This window comes from Coturnix japonica, chromosome 2 (assembly GCF_054131305.1).
Source record: "Coturnix japonica strain WE chromosome 2, WE-NBRP24, whole genome shotgun sequence".
Lineage (NCBI taxonomy): Eukaryota > Metazoa > Chordata > Aves > Galliformes > Phasianidae > Coturnix > Coturnix japonica.
Genome location: NC_140664.1, coordinates 87691423 through 87715961, shown reverse-complemented (window position 1 = coordinate 87715961; position 24539 = coordinate 87691423). Strand labels below are relative to the sequence as shown.

Sequence of the window (24539 nt, the reverse complement as noted above, 5' to 3'; positions counted from 1 at the left end):
GGCTGCAGGGCCGAGCTGCGGGCTGCTAGGGTGCCAAGCTGCACCGAGCCGAGGCTTGACCCGTTCCGGCTGCTCCGGCTTCCGGGGGTGAAATAAAAGCGGATGTGTCCTCACTCCACGCTTCTCCACTCAGCCCGGAGGGACAGGAAGGGGAAGGGGAAGGGTCTGATGTGCTGCCGGGTACAGAGTTGTTTCCCAGCAAGCCAGCTGCTGTTAAAGAAAAACAACAAACCAATCAAGAAACAAAAGAAACCCAACGATAAACAGACTGGCCTGGCTCTGAGGTCGCGGTGTCACCGTCCAGTTTAAAGCCCACTGAAGAGCGTAAAGGTACTTGGGGAAGTGTCTTCTGTTTTTTTCGTGCCGTGAAACCGGGTGCGTTAGCAGGCCATCCTGGCCTTGTGCGAAATAGGCTGGCAGAATCAGGGGGGTTGGGAGGGACATCTGGAGACCATCTAGTACCAGCCCCCGGCAAAGCAGGGTCCCTGTAGAGGGTTGAACAGGAAAGCACCCAGGTGGGTTTTGAATATCTCCAGAGAATGAGGCTCCACAACCTCTCTGTGCAGCCTCTTCCAGGGCTTTAACACCCTCAAAGAATTATATTCTCATGTTTGTATGGAACTAACTGTGTTGCTGTTTGTGCCTGTTGCCCCTTGTTCTATTGCTGTACACCATGGAAAAGAGCCTGGCCAAATCCACTTGACTCCTGCACTTCAGATATATATAAAAAGTCATGAGATCTCTCCAGAGCTGTGTAACTACCAGTGCTGTTGCCCCTACTTCTATGAAAGCATGCCATGGGCATACATAGATGTCTTGCTTGGACATACAGTGTGTTGGCCACGGAGCTGATGGATTCACTGTTAATGCTGTGAGTGTTTTGACTCTTCTGAATACTAAATTAAATGAGTTATAATGCAGATTTTTATCCTTAGTTTCTTGTTAAGCCCTAGTTTGAGTCATAGAATGATAGGATCATAGAATTGCTCAGGTGGGAAAAGACCTTAAAGAACGTCAAGTCCAACCACAACCTAACCATACTACCCTAATTCTAACAACCCTGTCATCAGCAAATCCTGGGTTGTTTTCCCGGATCCTAGGGTGCATTAAAAAGCGTGTGCCCAGCAGGTCAAGGGAAGTGATCCTCCCCATCTCCTCTAGCCCTGGTGAGGCCGCAGCTGGAGTACTGTGTCCCATTCTGGGCTCCTCAGCTCAAGAAAGGCAGGGAACTTCTAGAGAGAGTGCAGTGGAGGGACACAAGGATGAGGAGTGGCATGGAGCATCTCCCTTATGAGGAAAGGCTGTGAGAGCTGTCACTGTTCAGCCTCTAGAAGAGAAGGTTGGGAAGGAGGATCTTATTACTGTTTATAAATATCCAAAGTGCAGGAGGTAAGTGGATGGGTCCAGGTTATTTTCAGGGATGTGCAGGTAGAACAAGGGGCAAAAGGTAAAAACTGGAGCACAGGAAGTTCTGTACAACACAAGGAAGAAATTCCATGGTGTGTGAGTGACAGAGCACTGGGATGAGCTGACCAGAGAGTGGAGTCTCTTTCTCTGGAGATATTCAAGACCTGTCTGAACACTTTCCCATGCAAATACAGTAGGGAAGATACTTTAGAAGGGGGTTGGACTTGATAATCTGTAGAAGCTCATTCCAGCTCCTATAAGTCTGTGATTCTGTAATAGCATCCAAGTTAGAGTACTTCTCTAGACAGCTTTTTTCTTATATTTTTTTTCTCCTTTTTTTTTCAGTTGAACCCATATCACATAAACGGAATATCATCTTTGAAGAGTGTATAGTGCAGGAAAGCAAGAGCAATGTAGGCAACACTTTCACCTGAGCGCGAGTGTGTTCTCTTCTATGATTGTACTTGTTTGCAGGTAGGTGTGGCTCATTTTCCTTTGTTTGAACAGTTTGTGCCTGAAGCTCTTCTGGTTGATGTCAGTGATAAGATGCTTCAGAGGGACAAAATGTTTGGTGTGAATCAAGATCAAAGCAATTTCTCAGTCTATTAATGACATAATGAACTGTCAAGCAGTGAATTGAACTGTTTAATCAGTTAATTAAGCAGGATCAGTAGCAGCAATGAAACAGATAATATCATGGACTTGTAAAATATTGATAAATTCCTGCAAAACAGCCATCCATGTCTAATTACAAGGAATCATGTCATTGTGGACTTGTCCCTTTCCTTAAGTACACATACATACCATTAAATATGCACACAGTTCCTTCTCTCAGGAGGAATGCATACCTAGCACAATTCCCTCATTGGGCCCTGTGTGTTTTCTTGTTTGCGCATCTTCTGTGAGAGACGTAGGTCTGACTTCTGTGTCTGTATATAATTTCCTAGCCCCCAACACCAGCTCAAAAGGTCCCTGCTGATTCACGTATACACACCAATCCATCTCTCCAAATCCAATGTACATGTTTTCCAATTGAAAAGAAGCATGTTGGTTGCTTAGCTTCCAGACTTCTGTCTGTACAAGGCTTTTGTGTACCATGCGTCCCAAGTGGAAGCCTGATGATCTTTCCTCCTTTCTTAGGTATGAGAAAGAATGTAGTAATGATGAAACACCATTTCATCTTTACTGTTGTTTGTTTTTTTTTTAATCCATTTATTTAGCCAGGCATTTTCACCTGCTGACAGGAGAACAATTAGGGTGAAAACATAGCATATAAGTAGGATTAATCTATATTTCTAGAGAGATCTCAGGGTATTAAAAATGTATTTCATATGAATCTTCGTAATTAGTATTTCTGTAGTATTTCTTCTGAAAAAGAAGAGAAAAAATCATTCTGTGGATTACGTTGCTTGTATGAAGTCAGTTATTTGAATGGATTTTTTTAAGTATCTGTGGGGAATATGATCAATTTAAGGTAAAGAATTGTGCTGGGAAATGTAGAGGTACAAAATACAATGAAAGCCTTAAATTTTTCCAGTAGCTGCATTTTTCTTGGAGTTCAGGTATGGAAAAGACAGTGTGCTCCTAAGGAGCTTTCGCTTAGTTTTACCACTTTTCATTTACAAGTGTGCTTCTAAATATATATATGTATTCTAATAGGAGATACCTTCCATTGTACTGTTGGGAGAAATATCTTGCCATGTGCATAGAGTACATTATTCTTCTATTTTCCCTAGTAGAAACTGCCTTCCCTAGTGAAAAACTGCCTCAAATTGTCTTGCTATGGGTTTGCACAAATTGATGTGTGGTGTGGTTAGTAGGCTGAATGTGTTATGTGGTTGAATCTGGGTGGGCAGTAGGTGAAATACAACAAGCTCGATATTCTGTAGTTGCATTTCTGTAAGAAGCACCTTCTTGAATCAGGGAATGAAAATTAGTGTTTGTGTTGTAAAATAGAATCATAGAGGTTGAAGCACAGGGGCATTTGTGCAAAAATTAGTGATTTCAGAGAAGGTGAAATTAAGAATTTATAAGGTATTTATCAGTCGTTGTAGCTGTATTTGGATGTCACCAAATCTGTGTATTCTTTTATTTTGAAATGCATCTCAGAAGGGAACCTAAAGCAGTCACCAACTTAAAGTGGAAAATAAAGCTTAGATCATAAAAAGTAAAGATTTAATTGCAAGCTGTTTTTCTCTCTTTGTGCTGTATATGTGCTAGATTTTTTACTTTGCATATCACAGTGTAACTGCAGTATCAAGGCAGCACAGCACATATGGTCACTACCATGAGCCCTTAACGCCGTGGCCTGCAGATTCATAGCAGATACCCCATTTCTAGGTTAAACAGCAATACTGATATGCATTTAAGGTATCTGTGATCTGACAAAGAGGGCAAAATCTTGCTGTTCTGCATGCAGTAAATTCACGTTTTCTTTCTCTTTTTTTCTCTGCAGTGCTTTTTTAAAAATAAATAAGTAAAGCATTCCCTGCTTTGGAATATGTGCTGTGATTTAAAAAGGAGATTTTTGCTCCTCTATGCAACACAAAAGGGGCAGGCAAAAGCCATAGCTGAGGAAATATGTCTGCAAGCAGGTACCCATGGATTTGAAGCTGACATGCACTGTTTAAGTGAGATGGACAAGGTGAGATACTCTGTGCTCCTTTGAAAAATAGGTATTTAATAGCTGCATTTTTCTTCATTTGCTTGAGTGGTGGCTGTTGATAGCGGTGGAGTCTAAGCACATTTATCTACCTAAAATGGTTTCAGATTTTCAGGTTTTTAAGAGTCAGTAACTGGCATGAGGCTCACAGACTTGTGATAGCCTTCTGCCAAATCTATATGAAGGTTGTCCATAGTAGTACAGTAAATGCCACAGTAAATCTTTGTTTCTAACAACAGTCCGGTGACTTTCTGACAGCTAATTGTGTACATGCTACTGGATGAGTTTGGTATTTACTGGTCAACTTTCCATTTAGTAGAAACGATTACTCAGTTTTTCCACTGTTTCTGCTATGTTGAGGTCCTGCTTTCTGTCAGGTCTGGATTCCAGTATGATCTTGACCTTTTGTAGTGTCTTGTTATTTAACATAAGGTTCTGTTCTAGTTTATACTTGAATCTTGAAATTCAAGATTCAAGTTTATACTTGATCTTGAAAAAGAAAAAAAGAAGCTTGGCTGGAGTAAGAAAGTGGCTTTTTAGTATTTGCTGTTATCCACAGGTAGAGGTCTGGAAACTTAGTGTCTGTCATGTCATGTAACTAAAAGCATGGTGGACTGTAATTCCTTCATAAAGCAGGTCCTCTAAAAAAGCAAACAAACAAAACGTGGCAGTATTTCAACTAAAATGAACAGAAACTGTCACTTCCTGCACTTGAAAATGTGAAAGATTTATAAAAATAACTTAGTTTCCTTCTAGCAAGTTGCTTTTTTGGGTGTATAATTCATTCTGTAGCTGGACATCTGCTTTTTGAATGAAAGTTTACTGAGTATGTAGTACTCAGTGTAAGTATAATGTAGTGTGGGCATGTTGAAGAGGCTCATGCAGCAAGCAGGGAACATGCAGATTATCCTTATATTCTTCCATTTATTTCTTTTGCATTTGACAGCTTTGGAGATTAGTTTCAGGAAAGCAGCAGACAGAATATTTCTAGCCCAGTTATTGGCCTGCCACTAAGCTCATTTGTTAGATTTGGCTCGACAGCTCAGAGTGGTGAGTTGGAAAGGTGCACTGAGTTGAGAATGTGCGAATTAAATACTGAGGGGAAAAAATAATTTCTACACCTTTGTGGATTTCATCACTTAAGCTTTTCATTACTTTTTGCTGTAAATAAAGGGAATTTCTAGAAATGAGGTGTAATTGGAGAGGGGAAGAAAGGATGACAGCTAACAGGAGCAAGAGCCTGCTTGAGTTATGTGTGGCCTCTGATGAATTCCTCTGGGTAACTTACATTTGACAGATTATTCCACAGCGTACATGGTTCAAAGAGTTTTGCGTGTGCCTTAGGTGACAAAGCAAGACGTTTCTGTTTTGTCCGTACAAAACCATCTGGAGAAGGTTGAGTATTTCTCTTAAACTCTTCAAATGTGCAGATGAGAATGTGTAGTAGAGCAAGCGAGAATTTAATGAACTAATTGCAGCTCTTTTCTAATACACCAGCTTCTACTTCTTAGAATCATAGAATCACCAAGGTTGGAACAGACCTACAAGATCATCCAGTCCAACTGTTCACCTATTACTAATAGCTCCCACTAAACCATGTCCCTCAACACAACATCCAGTCTTTCCTTGATCACCCCCAGGGTGGGTGACTCCACCACCTCCCTGGGCAGTCTATTCCAGTGCCTGACCACCCTTTCTGAGAAGTAATACTTATTAATGTCCAGCCTGAATCTCCCCTGCCGTAGCTTGAAACCATTCCCTCTGGTCCTATCACTAGGACTATCACTGGTCCTATCACTGTTCTTAAGCTTGTATCTCTTGTTTGTTTGGAACACAATTTAGTTTAATATTTCATGTGACACCAGTAGCGTCATTTTGTCTGTTTGTGCTTGAAGAATTTGCTTGTTAACTCAATAGTCACCACATACAGTGCACTGAAGTTCTATTACTTACAAAATCAGCTTTGGAAATTCCTGTTATAGCTAAGGCCTTTTTTGCACAACTTACAGGTCAGTTTTGAAAGCTGAAAAATTAATGGTTATTTGAAGTTTGCCTAACTTGTAGAAGACAAAACTGTTTTTATGTTTTCACATGGTCCTACTGTCTCATTGAACTTGGAATGCTTAGAATGAATTTAGGTGGAAACCTTTACAAAATGGTTGAAGGAGATGGCGTTGCTTATCATGGCAAAGAGGAGGCTAAGGAGCAACCCAGCAGTTCATATGCTTTCTGGTAGTCACATTACAGTTCTTCTGTTCAGTTGGTTCTGTACATTGGATTTAAGCCACAAGCAAGATTATCAATTGCACCCCCAAAATAATTTCCAATTATTTGAAAGGCTTTCTGTAGTTTAATACAGGTAAGACGTGGTTAAACAATTTTCTTTGTTCCTCTGGGAAGAGGGAAATAATGCATAAAGCCTCAAATAGTTATGAAATGGCACCTTGTAATTGCTTGTTCTATTACTTGTAGTACAACTTAGAAACAGAAAAGGATCCTGTAGTTATTGTCATCTCCACGACTGGTACTGGTGACCCACCGGACACTGCCCGCAAGTTTGTTAAGAAGATCCGGGATAAGACCTTGCCACCTGATCATTTGGCACATCTTCAGTACGGATTGTTAGGTGATGTAGTGTTTTGTATATTGATGCAGCGCTTGCCTGTCAGTGAGTAATTTTATATGTTATACTTCTAAATAAGATTTGCTTTATTTATTTCTGCAGTATCAACAGTTTTATGAGTTTTTTCTTAATCTCTGTGTGCAATAAAGGAATAATATCACAGAAGTGATCTGAATGCAAGCTACCAATTAACTTTTTATAGTTTAATTTTCTTTACGTAAACAAAACATGATATTTACTGTCTATAGTTGCTGAAGTTTTAATTTCGTGTGAAATCCCTATGGACTGAGTTTATTTGACTTTGTGAGCAATTGGTTTTTTTTCTGTGCAGTAATGTAAAACATTCATTTTAGCATCATCTCATCCCTTTACATTTGCTATAGGTCTTTCCATTTTAAATGTCACGCTTTGGTGTGATAGAAGGAACATAATCATCTTTTGTTAGATGTTGAATAGGCAAAGTGCTATTACTACTAAACAAGGTATAGTGGTAATAACAGTTCTAATCTAAAGGGGAGGTACTGTGTGATTTCTCAGAAGAGAGTATCATCTTCATTCTGCTTCTCCTTATTTCAGCTCTCTACATCTTCTTAGAGAGATTAGGGTTTGGGTTTTTTTTAATTATTATTTTTAAAGTCCCTTTCTGAAGTATTCCTTAGAGATGTTTTCTAAGAAAAGTATTTTTCAGATAAATTCTCCTAGATTTGTGTAGGAAGAATGACTTTCTCAGCAATACTTTGGGACTAATACAGATACATTTATTTATTTTTAAGTCAAAAAGTGTCCTCAAAGTACAAAAAGCTTAGATATATCGGGTTATCTTGCTTGCCTGCAAGAAAGTTGTGTTTTATTTGCAGATCTTTGTGTAGCCCATGTGGCTGGCTGAGTGACAGACATAATCTTTCTTTCTTTGTGCATTTTAGGCCTGGGAGACTCAGAGTACACATTCTTTTGTAACGGTGGAAAGACAGTAGACCGACTACTTCAAGAACTCGGTGCCCAGCATTTCTATGATACAGGATTAGCAGATGATTGTGTAGGGTAGGAACCAAATGAGTTTGAATTTTGTTTCTTTGATATGAAATATTTAGATATTATTTTCTCTAGACTGTATAATGCTCTGAACCCAATTACCCATCACCTCCCAGGAGTGAATCCTGTCTGAGCAAAGTATGTCACTTTTGAACTTAATTGCCATTCAGCGCAAGTGCAATTGTAAAGTCTGAGCAAACATTTGTAGTGCCTGTAAAAATGCAGGGCATACAGCAGTTTTATAAACTAAGTCGTTCCGAATAAAGAGAAGCTTTTTACAACCTAATCCAAGATTACTGAAACAAATAAAACCAGTGCCACAGCATGTGTGCAGTTGAGCTGCTTTAGGTATGCCCTAAAATAAATGTGCTTTTTTTTCTCCATGTTCTGTAAAGCATTTAAAAAAAAAATTTTTTTTAAGAGAAATTATATAAAAGGTATTTTTTATTTTTTTTTTATTTTTTTAATTTTTTATTGCTGTAGAAGAGGTATGTAAGAAAACAACTCCCTACCTCTTATGTTACTCCCTCTGACCAGTAGGCTGCAGTCTTGGTTTATTTATTTTCAAGTGCAGATTTTACTGGTTCTGTGCATGCCTAACACAAGCAATTGCACATTGCCATAATCATAAAAATTATATCTTGCATTCTAGAGTAGTAAAAGTGCAGCATTGTTTTAAGGCACTGACGTTGCTGTTGCTTGTGAAAAGCTGCAGGTTTTGCTACCAGCCCTTCACCTTGTTGTCCTGAAGACCAGCCTAAGAAAATAAAAACGTGGAACTAGACAAAGAATGAGCCTTCTGTATACTGCAGACTATTTACCTTTGCATAGCATTAATAACTAAATGAAAATGCATGTTACTAGGATTACTCTTCTGTTATAATACATTTTTTTACTTTTTTTGGTCATTTCTAATTTAACAGTGCAATAAGTTCACAATTAGTCCTTTTTTTTTTTTTTTTCCCTTTTTTCTTTAATTTTTTTTTTTTCTTCCCTTTTCTCTCTCCCTCCCTAGACTGGAACTAGTAGTTGATCCTTGGATTGATGGTCTTTGGCTTGCCCTCGAGGAAGTATTTCTGTTGCAGAAAGAAAAAGAAGGCATGAGCAACGATGTCATTGCAGACCCACATGTTGGGCATGAAATGAACTTAAGCTCAAAAATACAGAATTTGAATTTAGGAGATGAAGGAGTGAGGAATTCTGATGGTCCATCGCATAAACTGCTTGACATCAATGTAGTGGCTTCAACTACAGACACTGAACCTTCGCTTGTTCACTCAGTCCCTCCCATCTCTCAGTCTGCTCTTAATATTCCTGCCCTGCCACCAGAGTATATAGAGGTGCAGTTTCAGGACACCCATGGGGAGGTAAGAACTTTGCTTTGAATGATGAAGGCCTCCAGTTCTGGTAAGAAGATACCACTGATAAGAACATGCCACTGAAAAGAATGAATGGATACATATCTAAAGAAAATACATCCCTGTCCACGGGGGTTTTTTAATTATAAGGGAAAAGTTAGTTTATATGTTTAAAAAGTAGTTTTCACTGTATGAATTAAGGACACTGATTTTAAAAATGTACTTTAATTAAACTATAATTTGATAGAGTAATGCTATTGCCAGGAAGAATTAAAATCATCAGTGTTCGATTTATTTACTATAAATAAATAATTAGTTCTATTCAGACAGTGAAAACATCTTGCTATGGAAAGGATTGTGGTGCAGTTTGGTTCAGATTTTTAGCACTTGCAGAATGCCTGAAGAGGATGTGAAATTGCTCAAAATATTGCTGCATATTTAATAACTTAGAAACTATTAATTGTAAAAGCATGGCCATAATTGTGCTATTGCAGACAGAAGATGATCTGCAGATCAAAAACCAGTATGCTTTTATTAGGAAGCCATATAGAAATAAGAGCTGCTATACAAGGAGAAGAATTAGCATAAACTAGTTAACATCTCAAGTGGGCAAATTTAGTGAAATAGAGAGTGTGACTCAGATTTTTCTGATTGCTTGCCAAAGGACAGATGTTGTCGTTCTGTGAGGAAACAGTGAAGGAGCTGGATGTGATAATACAGCTGAAAGGGCAAAGGCCCTGTTCCCCAGTACTCAAGCAATGCTAAATGAGAGAGATGGCAGCTGGGATCAGTCAAAAGTGATGGTTATCAGGCAAGTCTTTGTGAATGAAGCAGGTCTGAGGCTAAGTTGTTGAGTTCAACTGTCCAAATTACTGAACGGAGATTTAGAGGTACTCCGCTATTACAACACTCAGGCTGAAAGGGGTGCTGTAGAGCTTAAAAAGAGAGACTGGGCACTTGTCATCAGCTGACAAACCCATAAAATCAAATTGGCTGTTTTTAAGAGCTTTTGAGAAAGGAAACAACTAGCTGCATTTGATAACAATTTAGGCCTATTGGACTATTCAGACATATGGACTTTTTATAGTTGAAAATATGCCTGTTACTACTTAGATGTGATTTTTAAAAATGAAGAGCAAAACACTTATATTTGTAGAAGATACGTGTTTTCCCTTTTCTTGTAAGCTGTTATTCAGCTGATTTGCATTTTTTGGTGTAAGGTTTTGTGTCCTCTTTTTCAGAATCCTCATCCGTCCTCACTGGTCTCAGAGGGAGCAACCTTCGAAGTGCCAGTTACAAAAGCATCACGGCTCACTAGAGAAGATGCAGTAAAAACTGCATTGCTTTTAGAACTTGATATTGCAGTAAGTTAGTGATAGCTTTGTAATTTTTTTTTTTTAATGAGAGGGTAAAAAGAATGTGTATTATGCATAAAAACTGGCAGAGAAAGATTTGATGGCTTAAAAAGAAGAAAGAATTCCTGTACAACAGAACGATGTCAGCGTAGGCTGATTCATTTTGTATGTCCAAAGCCTGATTTATTTACTGAATGTTATGGCTTCATAGAAACCAACAAAGATTGTCAAATTCATTTCATTGTTGTTCATGGACATGCTGTTGAATTAAATATACATTTTAGGAAGTACTCAGAAACACTGTGTAGGAAATTGTGACCCTTCTGAAAGGTAATCTACAGATATAGCAATTTCATTAGTACAAGCAATTTGTAAGAATCCTTAGTTCTTTATATTAGAGCTGTTAAGATCTGTTTCATCTTCTGGGATTCATTTACTTAATTCAAACTGTTAGCCTCTGTTACTTTAGATGTTTGAACTGCTTTAGATGATTCAGGAAAGGTTGTATTGTAAAATACTGATGTGAACATTAAGCACAGAGTGCTTATTAGTTTGGAAGAAATCTTTTAACAGGAAAATATTCTGCTATTGAGCTTTTCTTCCCAGACAAGTCCTTAGTATCTCCAGAGAGGGATACTACAGCTTCTCTGGGCAGCCTGTTCCAGTGCTCTGTAACTCTGACAGTAAAGAATTTCTCCCTTATGTTTGTATGGAACTTTCTGTGTTCCAGTTTCTACCCATTGTCCTTTGTATTGTTGCTTGCCACCAAAAAGAACCTGGTTCCGTCCACTTGACTGCTGCATTTAGATATTTATAAACAGTGATAAGATCCCCCTCTCAGCCTTTTCTTCTCCAGGCTGGACAGTCTCCCAGCCTTTTTTGGGACAGGAGATGCTCCAGGCTCTTAATCAACTTTGTTGCCATCTTCCATATTATTTCTAGGAGACCCTTGTATTTTTATTAGTTGGAGAGCCCAAAACTGGACGCAGCATACCAGATGTGGCCTCAAATGGGCCAATAAGGGCCTACTCACAAGAGTAGAGAGGTTGGATCACCTCCTTTGACCCGCTGACCACGTTCTAGACTGTTGTTAGGAATGGGGATGATATTGGCTTTGGTTTACTTTTTAGTTTTATTGAAATGATTTCATATTTTCAAACAGAATACAGCCTTTGACTACCAACCTGGAGATGCCTTCTGTGTAATATGTCCCAATAATGTCAGTGAGGTGGAAGAACTACTTCGCATCTTGGGACTTTCTGAAAGAGGAGAGAACTTTGTTTGTATAAAGGTTAAGCAGGACACTAAAAAGAAAGGTAAGGTATATAGCATTAGTTATGAAAAGATATTTTTCTCTGTGATAGTAGTAGTTGGTATGCATAGTTTTGAACATTTTTAACTTAGGTATTATGACACAACTGTTATTTTGTAGAGATATGCCAGAAATCAGAAAGAGTGGGCACATAAAATCTGTTCCTGTTTATACTGTTGATGACTTAGCTTATGAATGGGAACTTGATCCTGTCATTGAGATTCTTCTGTCACTCATCTTTTGTGCTTCTGTGCATGTAACCTAACATTTCTCCAGCTGAAAGTAAAATCTCCCTTTCACATTCATCTATCCTATATCCTTGGAGGGCTGTACTCCTGGACTTACTGCTGCAGCGTGCTGCTTTTTAAGGGACTAGATGGTCTTTGTGTATGTTTTGCTGAGTTTTATGGTCCCATTCCTCATAAAGGGATGCAAGAGTTGGGTCAAATAATGCTGAGACAAAGAGATAATGTAGCAAGTCATATAGTTATATTCTTAGACTGAAATTTGTGTTTCAATAAAGGACTCTTGATAATGGAGGAAAGGACAGTAAGAATGAGTAGCTGGACAAGGGAGCCAAGAAACATGAAGATAAATCCCAATGTGCAAGTTCAGTCTGTAATGAAATAATTGCAGACATGCAGAGCTTATTAATTAATAAGTGTTTTGTCCCGTAAGTGATCCTATATTCCTTTTAGGGTTATCTTAGAAAGGGGAATATCTGCTTTAGTGTGACATAACACAAGGAAGATGAGCCTGACTGCATCCTGGCTGGCTCCATAAAGAAAGACTCAGTGGATGTAGGAGTTCCTCCTTTATGAGAGGACAGTACAGGACAGGTTTTTTTGCTTGTAGAGAAATACCTGTGATCTGCTGAGCCTCAGAAGCTCCATCTTGGCACTGGCTGTGTACAACTTTGATTACATCATGAGAAAACTTCAGTATGTTCTATTTTTTAAAGAGTGTTTATTAATGGAGTGGAAAAAAATGTGGATGGTCTTTTACTTGTTAGCATTCCTCTGTATTTCCCCAAGACTGTAAGTGGCAAAAAGGCATTTAGTGGTCTGGAAAAATGTACTTATATATATATTTACTTCTCTTATTGTATTCCTTCTTTTCTGTTAACTTTTTTGCCTTTTCATTGGAAAACTATCTTGCTGTTTAATTTGTAATTTTTGCTAAACACTTGAGTTCATCCTACGGAACTGAATGTATTTTTCTCCCAAATAGGAGCAACTCGTCCACAACACATCCCTGAGAGATGTACTCTGAAGTTCATTCTAACCTGGTGTCTGGAACTAAGAGCAATTCCCAAAAAGGTGTTTGTATTTCTTCTTTTCATGTGAAATACATAGTAGTTCTGTGCTGTGTGGTTTCTATGAGTTCTGTCCTTGCTTCATGTGTGGTTACCATGTTTCTTGGTGAGTAGGGATTGTCAGTTTGCATGGTGCTGATCCTTTGTTCTAAGAAATTTTGCTTTCAGTACTTTATTGGGCAAATTGTAAGATACTGAAGCCTGTATTCTCATTCTTTAGTACTTTGATTCATAAAGGAACTGGACATAAAAGTGATGGATATTTGGTGCAAGATAACTAGAAGGCTGACAGGACCTAGCTGTAGGCATTAATGAGAAGTCATTCTTCTCACCAAAGATAACCTAACCATCTTGGTCCTGTTTTGTCCCTGGAAATACGCATGTTGCTCTATATGGGCGCCTCAGAATGTCTTTTAAATATTTTAAAGCTTTTCTTGAGCATTTTATTAACTGGCACAATTCAAAGAACAATTTTTGTTTGTATGTTCTCACAATGCACGGATATTATTTCCCTTGTGTTTTGTACTTGTGAAAAATTGGAAGCTTGCAACTGAAAATGCATGGGTATTTCTGGTTTTGTCAAAGCACATTTTAAAGATGAAGCATGACGCTAACTGGCTGTGTTGGTTGGGTCTATGAAGGAAATCGGTTTTTGGAAGGACTTCTCACAAAAGTGAATTTCACAGGCGAGATCGAGTATATGTCATTATTAGACAGTGTGCTGTAGAACAGAATCTCTCAACTTGTACAGCCTGTTCAGTACTTCATTTAATATGACGGTTTCTGAAAATTCTTCTCAGCAGTAGGAGTACACAGAGAGTGCTGGAGAGGGAATATCATCCAAGCCTGTTCTTATAACCCGTTTTATTTCACGTTCAGTGTAGGATAGGCTGTAAGTCCATAATCAAAATGATTTTCTGGATTTTCAGTTTGCCCAAACAGTAGGTTATTTTTGCAATGTTCTTTTATATAAAATATTTAGTTTGATTGCATTTGGTATTTTGAATCACTCATCTTTCTAAACACTGTGTTTATTTTACTTTTTGGAAAGCAAACACACACACACAAAAAAGCCCTGGAACTATTTACATCTGATTTTTACTTTATCTTTTAGTGCTCTATTTAATTTTATTAAGAAAAGCTTGAGCTAATGTTATGTATTCGTGCAGTAAAGAATAAAACACTGCAGCAACATTTATATGACTCATAAATTCCATACTTTATTTACAGTAATATCACTTCTAAGACTTTGCATTATTCCTTTTCCAGCTTCTGTAATTTAGCAAATGGTGTTTTGTCTTGATTTAATTTGCATTATGGGGTAATGACCAAAGTGCCAATACATAAATCACATTCCCGTAAATTTAGTATTTATCTGGAAATTGGTTAAGTCTGTTTATCTATTTCTTCTCCTATTCAGACAAAGTAAGATTTTCTGACCTGCTAGCTTTTCCCAGACATCGGGGGTGAGGGGTGGTGGGAGGAACTTAAATCGTTCACGGTAGATGAAAGCGAGTGTTGAAAAATAAATTGTATTTTGTATTAACTGTTAACCTGCAAGCTGACCACTTCCTTTCCCCAGGCAATCCAAGCTTTTCATAGATTTGTCAATGTTTTCCTCAACTGGACAAATTATTTACCTTCTACTCTTGCTTTCTTTCCTTCAGGCATTTTTGCGAGCCCTTGTAGAATGCACCAGTAATGCAGGAGAAAAACGGAGGCTTCAGGAGCTTTGCAGTAAACAAGGAGCCTCTGATTACACTCATTTTATTAGAGAGTCTAATGTTTGCTTGCTGGATTTACTTCATGCTTTTCCAAGCTGCAAGCCTTCACTTAACCTGTTAATTGGTGAGTGATTTAGACTTAACTGGTTTTAGTTAATTCTGAAAAATGCCTCAGACTAAGCATTCAGTTTCTTAGATGTGGATAACTCTTCAGTTAGAAATGCTATAGTATTCATAGTCATCAAATGCAAATGTTAGGGGGCATAACTCTGTCCATCAGTGGTGGTGCGTGGTCTTTGTTCTGCACTTAGTTATGTACCTGTGTTTTTAATGACTCTGAATTGCTCCTGTGCATAAAAATAAGGTGTTTGTAGAGTTTTTAAGAATCAATGCGTCAGCTGCTTACAGTTCAAAAAGGCGTGTTTTCTTTATCTCCTGATATCTCTGCCCTTGTGTTCTTTTCTTGGGCTTTTATCGGTGGAAACAAAAAGCTTTTCCCTGTATATTGGTGTTTAAGTTATACCTAATACACTTGCTGAGTTCTTTGTATAAAACTTTGAAGGAATGAGACTAGAACTGTAGATGACTCATCTGAAAATAATAACAGTTACTTTCCAGATTAAAAAACAGAATTTCCTGTTGTTGTATTTCACTATATGAAACAAAGCAATTGCTTTTTATAGCTTTGTGATCATGTTCTCCATTACTTCTTAGTAAATTGCAAGGATTTAAAGATAGCAGCTCTGCTCCACTTGATACAAATCCTTGAGTCTTCTCACTGACAGCAAAACGACATAGCTTCTCAAAGGTGGCATGGAACGTGCTTTGACAACTGAACTGAATAAAATGAAGTTCTGAAAGTTTTTTCTTTTAAAGTGTGTTGTCCCAAGGAAGTAACATGCTGAATGGGCTTAGTATCTTTAAGTGAGCTAGGTCGTCTCACATCTGGCCTGCAACCTGCCTGAGAAGCGTCTTTCAGATATGTTTAAGTCCATATGCTGGGGGAAACATAGACAAAAAGGAGGCACGCATGGAATACAACTAAAAAGCAGCTGAACTGCATCATACTTTATCTTGTTAAATAAGTGTGTGTATTCTGGTATTTCTTGCTTCTTGTCACCATTCTCCACAGCACTGTTCATTCTGTGATGTGTCTTATCTGCTTTTAATATACTCTTCTCCTCAGCCAAAACATGCAGTCATGCTAGGTCATTCCTGTGAAGATACCAGTGAGTTTGACCTTTTGTGTATGTGAACATACATATGTGTGTATGTACGAGGGCAGATAGATGTAGGTTTTGGTATGTATGTATATCATATAGTGGACCTTTAATTATAAGAATGTCCAGTAAACTCCTGTCTCAGTTTTGAATGGATACCATTCAAAGCTACTGGTGTTGTTAAGCTTTTTTTTTTTTTTTTGGCTTCTTTTTTTCAGTGTCCATTTCAAAAATGTATGTTGGTATTCATAAGAGTTTGAAATTAGACTGGCGCACCTGCCTTGAGGCCATTATATATAGGAAATACTCAAACAAGTAATTCCTATTTCAAAAACTTTTCAACTCCATTAGGCACACTTGCTTGAAAAGGGAAGGAAATCCAATTTGAATTTGAATTTGATCCAATACTAACTACTGTCATCTCTTCTGTGTGCTTTACAACTGTTTTTAAATTATCAAGAACCCCATAAATTAACTGTTGTGGCCTTATTTTATCCAATTTCGAACAGATGTTCCACAAAATATAACATTAAAAAAAAAAATCCTATCACAGTTCCACTGTTAATGGTTTATTTATGAGCTAAAACCACTCAATGTTAGTACAGTTACACTGTGCTTGTTACCTGTTGTACTGTAAACGTTTCCTAAGTGATATTTTGATTTTTATTGGGGGTGAATAAAGCCATAAGTAATTCTGTTGTTGTTGTTGTTTTCCAGAACATCTCCCTAAATTACAGGCCAGATCCTATTCCGTTTCAAGGTAATGAAATATTCAATCATATCTTCTTTGTTATTTAGCTATGCTTTTTTTCTTAAGCATGTGTGTGTCTGTGTGTGCACTTCACAGTTTTTATAGAGAACAAACTCCAAAATATTTCTGTAAGGTCATTCTGGTTAGATTTTTTTCTCCCATGTACTGTTGAATTTGTCTTTCTCAACTTGAAATCTTAGGCCCTTCTTTCCAATAGTGAAGACACACAAGTGGGCAAGTACATAAAACTCCTTCTGGTGAAAAGTGATTCTGAAGGTCTGTGTTCATCTGAGTGGGGCAGTACGAGTGCTTTGAACTCCGCCTTCACTTTTGGAAAGTGTGTGGCTGCCCCTGAGTGAAGAAGTTGTAATGTTGTCTTCACCCTGAATTTTTCCTGGAAGATTGAATTTGTTTTTGATTTTTCCCAGTCATTACTGAAATTTACTTAATGTAGTTTTGAACAAAGCAGAGTAGTCATTGATGCCCTGGATGAGACTTGGGCTGTGAGGCATGTGACTTTTTTTAATTCTTCAGCAGGACTGGAGCCTTACTGATTGCCAGGACCTTGTGTCCGTGTTCTTGATAGTGTGTGAAGTGTAGCCTAACATGGAAGATCAGAATCCAGCTCTTTGTGTTCAGTAGTGTAGCACAGCATCTTTCCAGATGGCCTTCCTTGCCTTTGGATATCTGCATTGTTCTGTTCTTTTTCTTTTCTTTTCTTTTTCTTTTCTTTTCTTTTTCTTCTTCTTTTCTTTTTCTTTTCTTTTCTTTTCTTTTCTTTTCTTTTCTTTTCTTTTCTTTTCTTTTCTTTTCTTTTCTTTTCTTTTCTTTTCTTTTCTTTTCTTTTCTTTTCTTTTCTTTTCTTTTCTTTTCTTTTCTTTTCTTTTCTTTTCTTTTCTTTTCTTTTCTTTTCTTTTCTTTTCTTTTCTTTTCTTTTCTTTTCTTTTCTTTTCTTTTTCTTTTCTTTTTCTTTTCTTTTCTTTTCTTTTGAGGTTTATGGTTTCAGATGCTTCTTTGCCTAGCTCCCTCTTCCTTATAGGTTTCCCTCTGGCTTCCTAAGAAGTTAAACTAGGAGACAGTTCCAACCCGTGGTGTTTTTGGTTTCCAGTTTGCCTGTTACAGTATTGCCTTTATTCCACCGAAACGGGGAAAAAACAAAAACAAAAACAAAAAAAAACAACAAACCAATAGCATGAATAGCACTTAAGGTCTTCTGCAAGACAATCTAGTGAAAGCAATATATCTAAAGAACTAGAATAAAACAGAAAGGTAAAAGTGATGAATGAAGTCCCTGTTATCAAACTAACAAACAAACCAAGCTAACCTAACAAAAAACACAGGTTTGGCTATTTCAGACAATGTTGTTTTGTGTGATAAGAGTTTGGTAGAATTCCCAAGAGCAAATTCACACACATGAAAACCTGATAGAGAGCAATTCTAATTCCATCCTGTAGGCATTGCCTTCTGATTCCAGCCCTGGGTAGCTTTATAATTGCTTATAGATCTCACAAAGGTAACTGAACACTGAGGGAAAAAAAACAAAAACAAAACAACAAAAACTTGTTCCTTTACAGTTCGAACTTGTATCAGCCAGGAAAACTGTGCTTCGTGTTTAATATTGTCGAGTATCCTGCATGTCCCACGAGACCCATCTTACGGAAGGGAGTTTGTACAGGCTGGCTTGCTGAGTTAGTTGCACCTCTACTGCACACCAATAAAGACACACTGGATATGAAAAGTTATCCAACTGAAAAGGTATGAATGTTACATTTAAATTCTGTTAACCTTTAAATTTGTGCATGCTTGAAGTAGTCATCATTTTCATTGTTTATTTCTCTCATGTAAAACAGATGTTTTGGCAGGGGCTGTATGCATCTGCATTTTGTGATTCTCCCCTTCTTTTAAGTTCACCCTTCAGTGATCACCTCACTGTACTCCTAAATGAGTCTTGGAGTATACTTCCAAGGACTAAGACGCCAGTTAAATGGTTATAGCAGCTTAAGAAGCGCCTAGTCACTTTTAGAGAGGCTGGCAGGCTGTCGAGGGACAGATGTTTCACAGTTTGAAAAGGCTGAGTTACTGAATGTGATTCAGAGAACAGTCTTCTGTGGTATTTCTGCTGTGCATCAAAGATGTTCTGGTATAATGGCTTTTATTAGGGGATGATATTCTTCTTTCATCTCTCTTCTTTTGTCTCTATAATCCATCGCAATCTCAAATATATTACGTATAAGTTAGGGCATGAGGGAGTGGCTTAAAGCTTTGTGGGGGAAGTTCAGATTGGGTGTTAGGAGAAAGTTCTTGATAGGGAGGGTGGTCAGGCACTGGAACAAACTCTCCAGTGAAGTGCTCACCGCTGCAAGCCTGTTGGTGTTCAGGAAGCATTTGGACAACATTCTTAGATGTAGTTTCACTCTTAGGTTTTTCTTTGTGGAGTCACGAGTTGAACTTTTTCCTTGTGGATCCCTTCCTACTCAAGATATTCTATGGTGTATATACTACAGTATATAGTATATGTAGTATCGTATATAATATGGCAGAAGAACTACTGATGCTATAGTTGTTCAAGAAAAATGGGAACAAGCTTATACATTGGTTACAAGAAAACTATGCTGATAATACGATGTCTTTGGCAGAATGGAAACAAAGCCCACAAAGTTATCTTTAAAACCTAAATCAAAGGAAAAACCGATATGTGCATGATGAACCTTATTCAAAGTGTCACATCGCTATACATTTAAAATACAGTGGACTTGCAAAATGTTTGAGATCAAACTTGAGAAAGAGGTGGGTTGAAAAGAAAAATAAAAGGATTATTACAAGTGGAGGCAATAAAATTTAGAACCATTTGCATCTGCTGTGCAAGCTAGAATCCAGCACAGATGAATGTTCAGCAGTGCACATCTATTAGAAGGGTATATAGAGTACCAGTACAAAGTGGATGAGTGTGATCCTATGCAAAAATATCTGTGATTAATCACAAAAACTTTACAGAACAAATGTGTGTACCAGTTGAGTTATTCTTTTTAAGGGTTGGCAAGTTTGGAATTCTTAATAGGAATGGTAGCCTGCTAACTCAAGATAAGCTTGAAATAGTATTACAGAAATATGAATACCATTCCTCCAGCAAGAATTATACTTTTCTTTTTTTAATAATCATTCAGCAGGAAAATTAATCCTGTTGAACACTGTAGCGATTTAATGATAAGGAGGGTAGTAGAAATAAACCACTCAGATTTACAGAACAAACTTTAAATAACATGGCCTAGCATTTGACTCCGTACACTTGAAAGGAAATTCAAATAACTTCCTAATTAATGTGCAAAATAAATCAAATCCTTGCTTATGACTTTATTGGGTGGAGGTCAGCTGCTGATTCTCTGTTGATTCGTGTTCTGTTTGGAGATCATGTAATTTTTTTGTGTGTGAAAATTAGAAGGCAAGCTCAGTATCAGTAGGCTTCAATTTACTGTGAACAAATCCTTACCCCTACCAGAATGTTCACAATGTTAGAAATAAATAGATAATAAGATAAAATTGAGTTGCCTGTAACAGCTAGCATGGCTGGCTTACTGCTTTCTTCTCCCTACCAAGCTTTCTGTGAGTTCTAAAACTGTTTTAAGCAAATGTAAGGTGCAGTCAGCTTTCACAATCAGAAGCTGATGCATATGTGGATTTGTCTGGTTTCTTTATGGATGGATTGGTAAATCTGTAAACAGGGCATGTTGTTCAGCATCTCCTGTAATTTTAATCCAAATGCTTGGCCTTACAACTAAACTCTGAAATGCAATATTTGGAAGGGTTCTGCACTCATATGATACATATCAACATACTGAAGGTTCAAAAAATTCTGTTCTATTTTATGACTTACAAACATTCTTTGATTGTCTTCTAATTTCCAATTTCATTTTAGATATCTATTTTTTCTCGACCAAACAATACTTTCCACTTACCTTCAGACCCATCTGTGCCTTTTGTGATGGTCGGTCCAGGAACAGGAATTGCACCGTTTATTGGTTTCCTGCAACATAGGTATGTACCAAACTTCTATGTATAAAGCAGCCTTTTATTGTCAAGAAAAAAAATACAGGCTCAGATATTTTTATTTTTACTTTTTAATATGGGAAAAAAAATGTGCATTTATTTGTGTGTATGTTTTTGTATTTTTTGTTGCTGTTAAACTAAAAACAGCAGTAGTAATTTCACAAATGCGTGTGAACTGTTATTTACTGCTCTATTTTTTTATCCTGTTTTCTTTTTATGACACTTAAAGAACTCTCTGGAAGCTGAAAAAATGTAACAAAACCAAAGCAAAACAACCATAGCAAAGAAACATACACATAAAGAGGATATTATGACAAGGGACACTGCTATGTTTTTTGCCTATCTACAGATAGCACTCTTTTTATTAGTTCTGTTACTTGTGTGGCTTCAAAGGTAGATACCTTTCTTCCCTCCTACAGCAGCTTAATTTTGTAAGGCAAAAAGAAACTTGCTCACAAAGTGAGATTCTGCATTTGATAGAACAGGATTGGATTTACATACATTTATATAAAGTCAGAACATTGATTTATTTTTTTCTTTTCTATTCAGGCAAAAACTGAGAGAAGAACATACAGACTGGGAATTTGGAGAGACATGGCTCTTCTTTGGTTGTCGGCATCAGGATAGAGATTATTTATTCAAGCAAGTTCACCATTTAACATTCTGTGTGTCTCATTGATATTCATGAGGGGTTGTTTATCTCAGAGCCATCACTAACACTTTTTATTGCCTTCCAGAGATGAGCTCAGATGTTTTCTTGAAAATGGAACGTTAACTCATCTGAAGGTTTGTTTCTCAAGAGACTCTTCAGCAGGAGAAGTAGCTCAGCCTAAGTATGTGCAAGATGTCATTAGGCTTTGTGCTAAGGAAGTTGCCAGAGTCCTGCTGAAAGAGAGTGGTTACTTCTATGTATGTGGGTAAGTAGAGTGTAGCAAACTGTCTCAGAAAGAGAACAGAGTTAGCAAAAGTTTGAAGTGTTAGAAAGACTTAAAGATGTCTGAATAAAAGGACAAGCATGGCACTGAAACTTCCTTTCTGGAACACCAGAATTTATTGTGTCCATCAGTAAACATATAGATTGTAACCATGCAGTTCCCTTGCTGCTTCAGTTGCTTGTTATTTATTTTTTCTGTTTTAGTATTCAAATGAGCTGTAATGGGTTTCAAGCTAATAGATTGCTCTTAAGAAAATTAGATACTGGAATACATGTGGTAAAAAAGCACACAGCGGTGAGGCAGCAGAAACTTTGCTGCATTCCATACTTTGATGGGCCAGGATGCTACCTGAACCTAGAAATTTAAGGTTTTTTATCCCAGATTTCAAAGTTCTCTTGCCTTCATAAAGTTCCATACTAGTAATACACTTTACAGTGGAGTCGTATTTGTGAACACTAACTTACCTGGATGTTTCAAATTCTTAGTGTTGATAAATGGAGAGTTGTTTGAACGCAGGGCTCGATGTCAGTATTTTCTCCTACTGAAATTAATGTCTACAGTTTGTATTAAAAATAACATCGATAATAAGTGAGGATTTTTTTTTGTGCACTGTGTGGTTTTGGAACTATGTAGTTACTATATAACATACTTCAGCATGTCCAGTTCTTCCTAAAATAAAATATTTGTTTGTGAGGAGTCCTTGTTCTTGTCAGTGCTCAGCTGTATGTCTCTTGCCATACAATACATAAGCTGTTTTTGTCTGTTTTTGATCGTTTCCAATATTGCAGCTTCTTAAACTGTTGATAGGAAAAATACAGTATTTTACATTTTCCTTCTTTTCTTCTTTTCCCTCCCAGAGACAAGAAGCACATGGCTGATGATGTAAGTGATGCTGTGTTAGACGTTTTAAGTATAGAAATGGAAGTTGACAAATTAGAAGCAATGAAAACCATGGCCAAGCTTCGAGAAGCGAAACGTTATTTGCAGGATGTTTGGAGCTAACCATCTAGTTTTTTTGTGTGTCGTTGTAAGACAAGAGATTTTGCTTTGCTTTCACATTTATGCTTTTAACTAGAATCATCAAAAGTGCCATTGTCACGCACATTTTAACTTTCTTTGCTGATCTTTAACTTAGGAATGGGAAGCTTTTTCAAGGATGACAAACCAGTCTGTCTTTAGAATGTATTGTTTTTAGCAACATTGCATAATGGACTGTGTCAGTACCTTGATTTTCTGACTTTTGAGATTGCTTTCATGTGGAAAGTGAGAACTTATCTGTACAATTATAATTGTATGTTTGTTACATCACATACTTTTTCCTATAATTTATACATAAAGAAGCTATAAAGTAAATATGTTACTCACTTAACTGTACACCATCAAATACATTAATGACTTACCAGAATCTACTTGGATACTTCCTGAGAATTTATTTTTTTTCCCCACAAACATACACACTGTTTGGACAAGAGGGAATGGCCTCAAGTTGCACTGGGGGAGGTTCAGACTGAGTATTAGGAAAATTTAATTCTCAAGAGAGGTCAAATGCTGGAATGGACTGCACAGGGAAGTGGTTGAGTCAGCATCCCTGGAGGTGTTCAAGAAACATTTAGATGTTGTACTAAAGGACATGGTTTAATGGGAAATACTGGTGGTGAGTGGACAATTGGACTGGATGGTCTTGGAGGTCTTTTCCAAGTCTGGTGATTCTATGAGTCTGCACATGTGTATGTTTTCTTTTTCCTTGAACAATAACTGCCAAAAGGAATAAAGGTCCAGAGTACTGCACAAAAACCTGCTGCAGAATATCAACTCATTTGTGGTGGTAGGTATTTCAGTGGCCAGCAGAAGTTTCCATGTCTTCTCATTAGATGTTCCTCCGCTTTCTACGTGTTCTTTGTGGTTCTTCACGATGCTAAGTAGAGCCGAAGATACATGGAACGTGGAAGACTTAACTGCATCTGCCCACATCACTTGTGAACTATTCCGTTAAATGGTGCCTTACTGCATTTGTGGTTATATTAAAGACTGAAGATCCTAACCTGTTTTGGAACCATCCCTGAATGTTATGTGAATACTTCTTAAGCAGTTGCAGCTTATGCTGGATGGTAGTAATTACTATTGCTAGATAAAGTCATAATGCACTGCCACACAAACTCTACAGATAATGTACAGTGCCTGTTTTTTTTCAGTCTAATTGTGTAGCCTTGCTAGCGCTACTTTCCATATCATAGCTGAAGCAGTGGCCATAGTGGATCTGATTTCAGATGCCTGTACTCAAAGACCAGATGCTTTTTAAAAGCTTTGTCAATACCATGCCATAAATAACTTTAAATGTATCTAATATAAAAATGCTGTGCTGGAATTAACAAGTTCTAAAAACTGCCATCTGTATATAGAGGTACGTTTGACTTCAGTAACTGAATATTCAGTCTATTATTCTGTAGGCAGTTTGTTGGGGTGCAGAATAAAGCAACACTTAAAGCAAACAGAAATGAAAAGACCTGCTTAATGCTCTGTTGAGATTTATTGGTTCACAAGAGGATGCATTCTTGGAACTATTATTTGCTGTAATGTAAATATAGGTATTCCTATTACATATTTATGCATTTAGCAACTTAGTATGCTGATGATCTTAAGCAATTTTTAAGCAACTCATTTTTCCTTGATTTTTTTGTTTATTTTTTTTTCTAATATTATATGGGATGGAACCTTTTAAAAGCCTTATGCCTCCATCTCTGGATCCAGTTATGTTTCATCTGAGTTGAGAAGACCACAATTAAATCTGGTGACCACTCTAA

General features: G+C 37.4%; 1 protein-coding gene across 3 annotated transcripts; it reads left to right on the top strand.

Annotated features, from left to right (window-relative positions):
* The first annotated feature begins 151 nt into the window (after window positions 1-151).
* MTRR (5-methyltetrahydrofolate-homocysteine methyltransferase reductase) lies at window positions 152-24539 on the top strand. Of its 3 annotated transcripts, XM_085537915.1 has the most exons (17): window positions 152-330; window positions 683-871; window positions 1753-1881; window positions 3863-4051; window positions 6542-6695; window positions 7616-7733; window positions 8740-9091; window positions 10324-10446; window positions 11600-11753; window positions 12980-13068; window positions 14732-14912; window positions 16726-16768; window positions 18334-18514; window positions 20673-20791; window positions 21353-21445; window positions 21541-21720; window positions 22596-24539. In XM_085537915.1, exons 4-17 carry the CDS (start codon window positions 3908-3910, stop codon window positions 22738-22740), a joined length of 2076 nt encoding a protein of 691 aa, XP_085394041.1. In that variant the 5' UTR covers window positions 152-330; window positions 683-871; window positions 1753-1881; window positions 3863-3907; the 3' UTR covers window positions 22741-24539. The 3 variants fall into 3 exon arrangements, with proteins under 3 accessions (XP_085394041.1, XP_015709885.2, XP_085394042.1); XM_015854399.3 differs by lacking the exon at window positions 683-871; XM_085537916.1 differs by lacking the exons at window positions 683-871; window positions 3863-4051.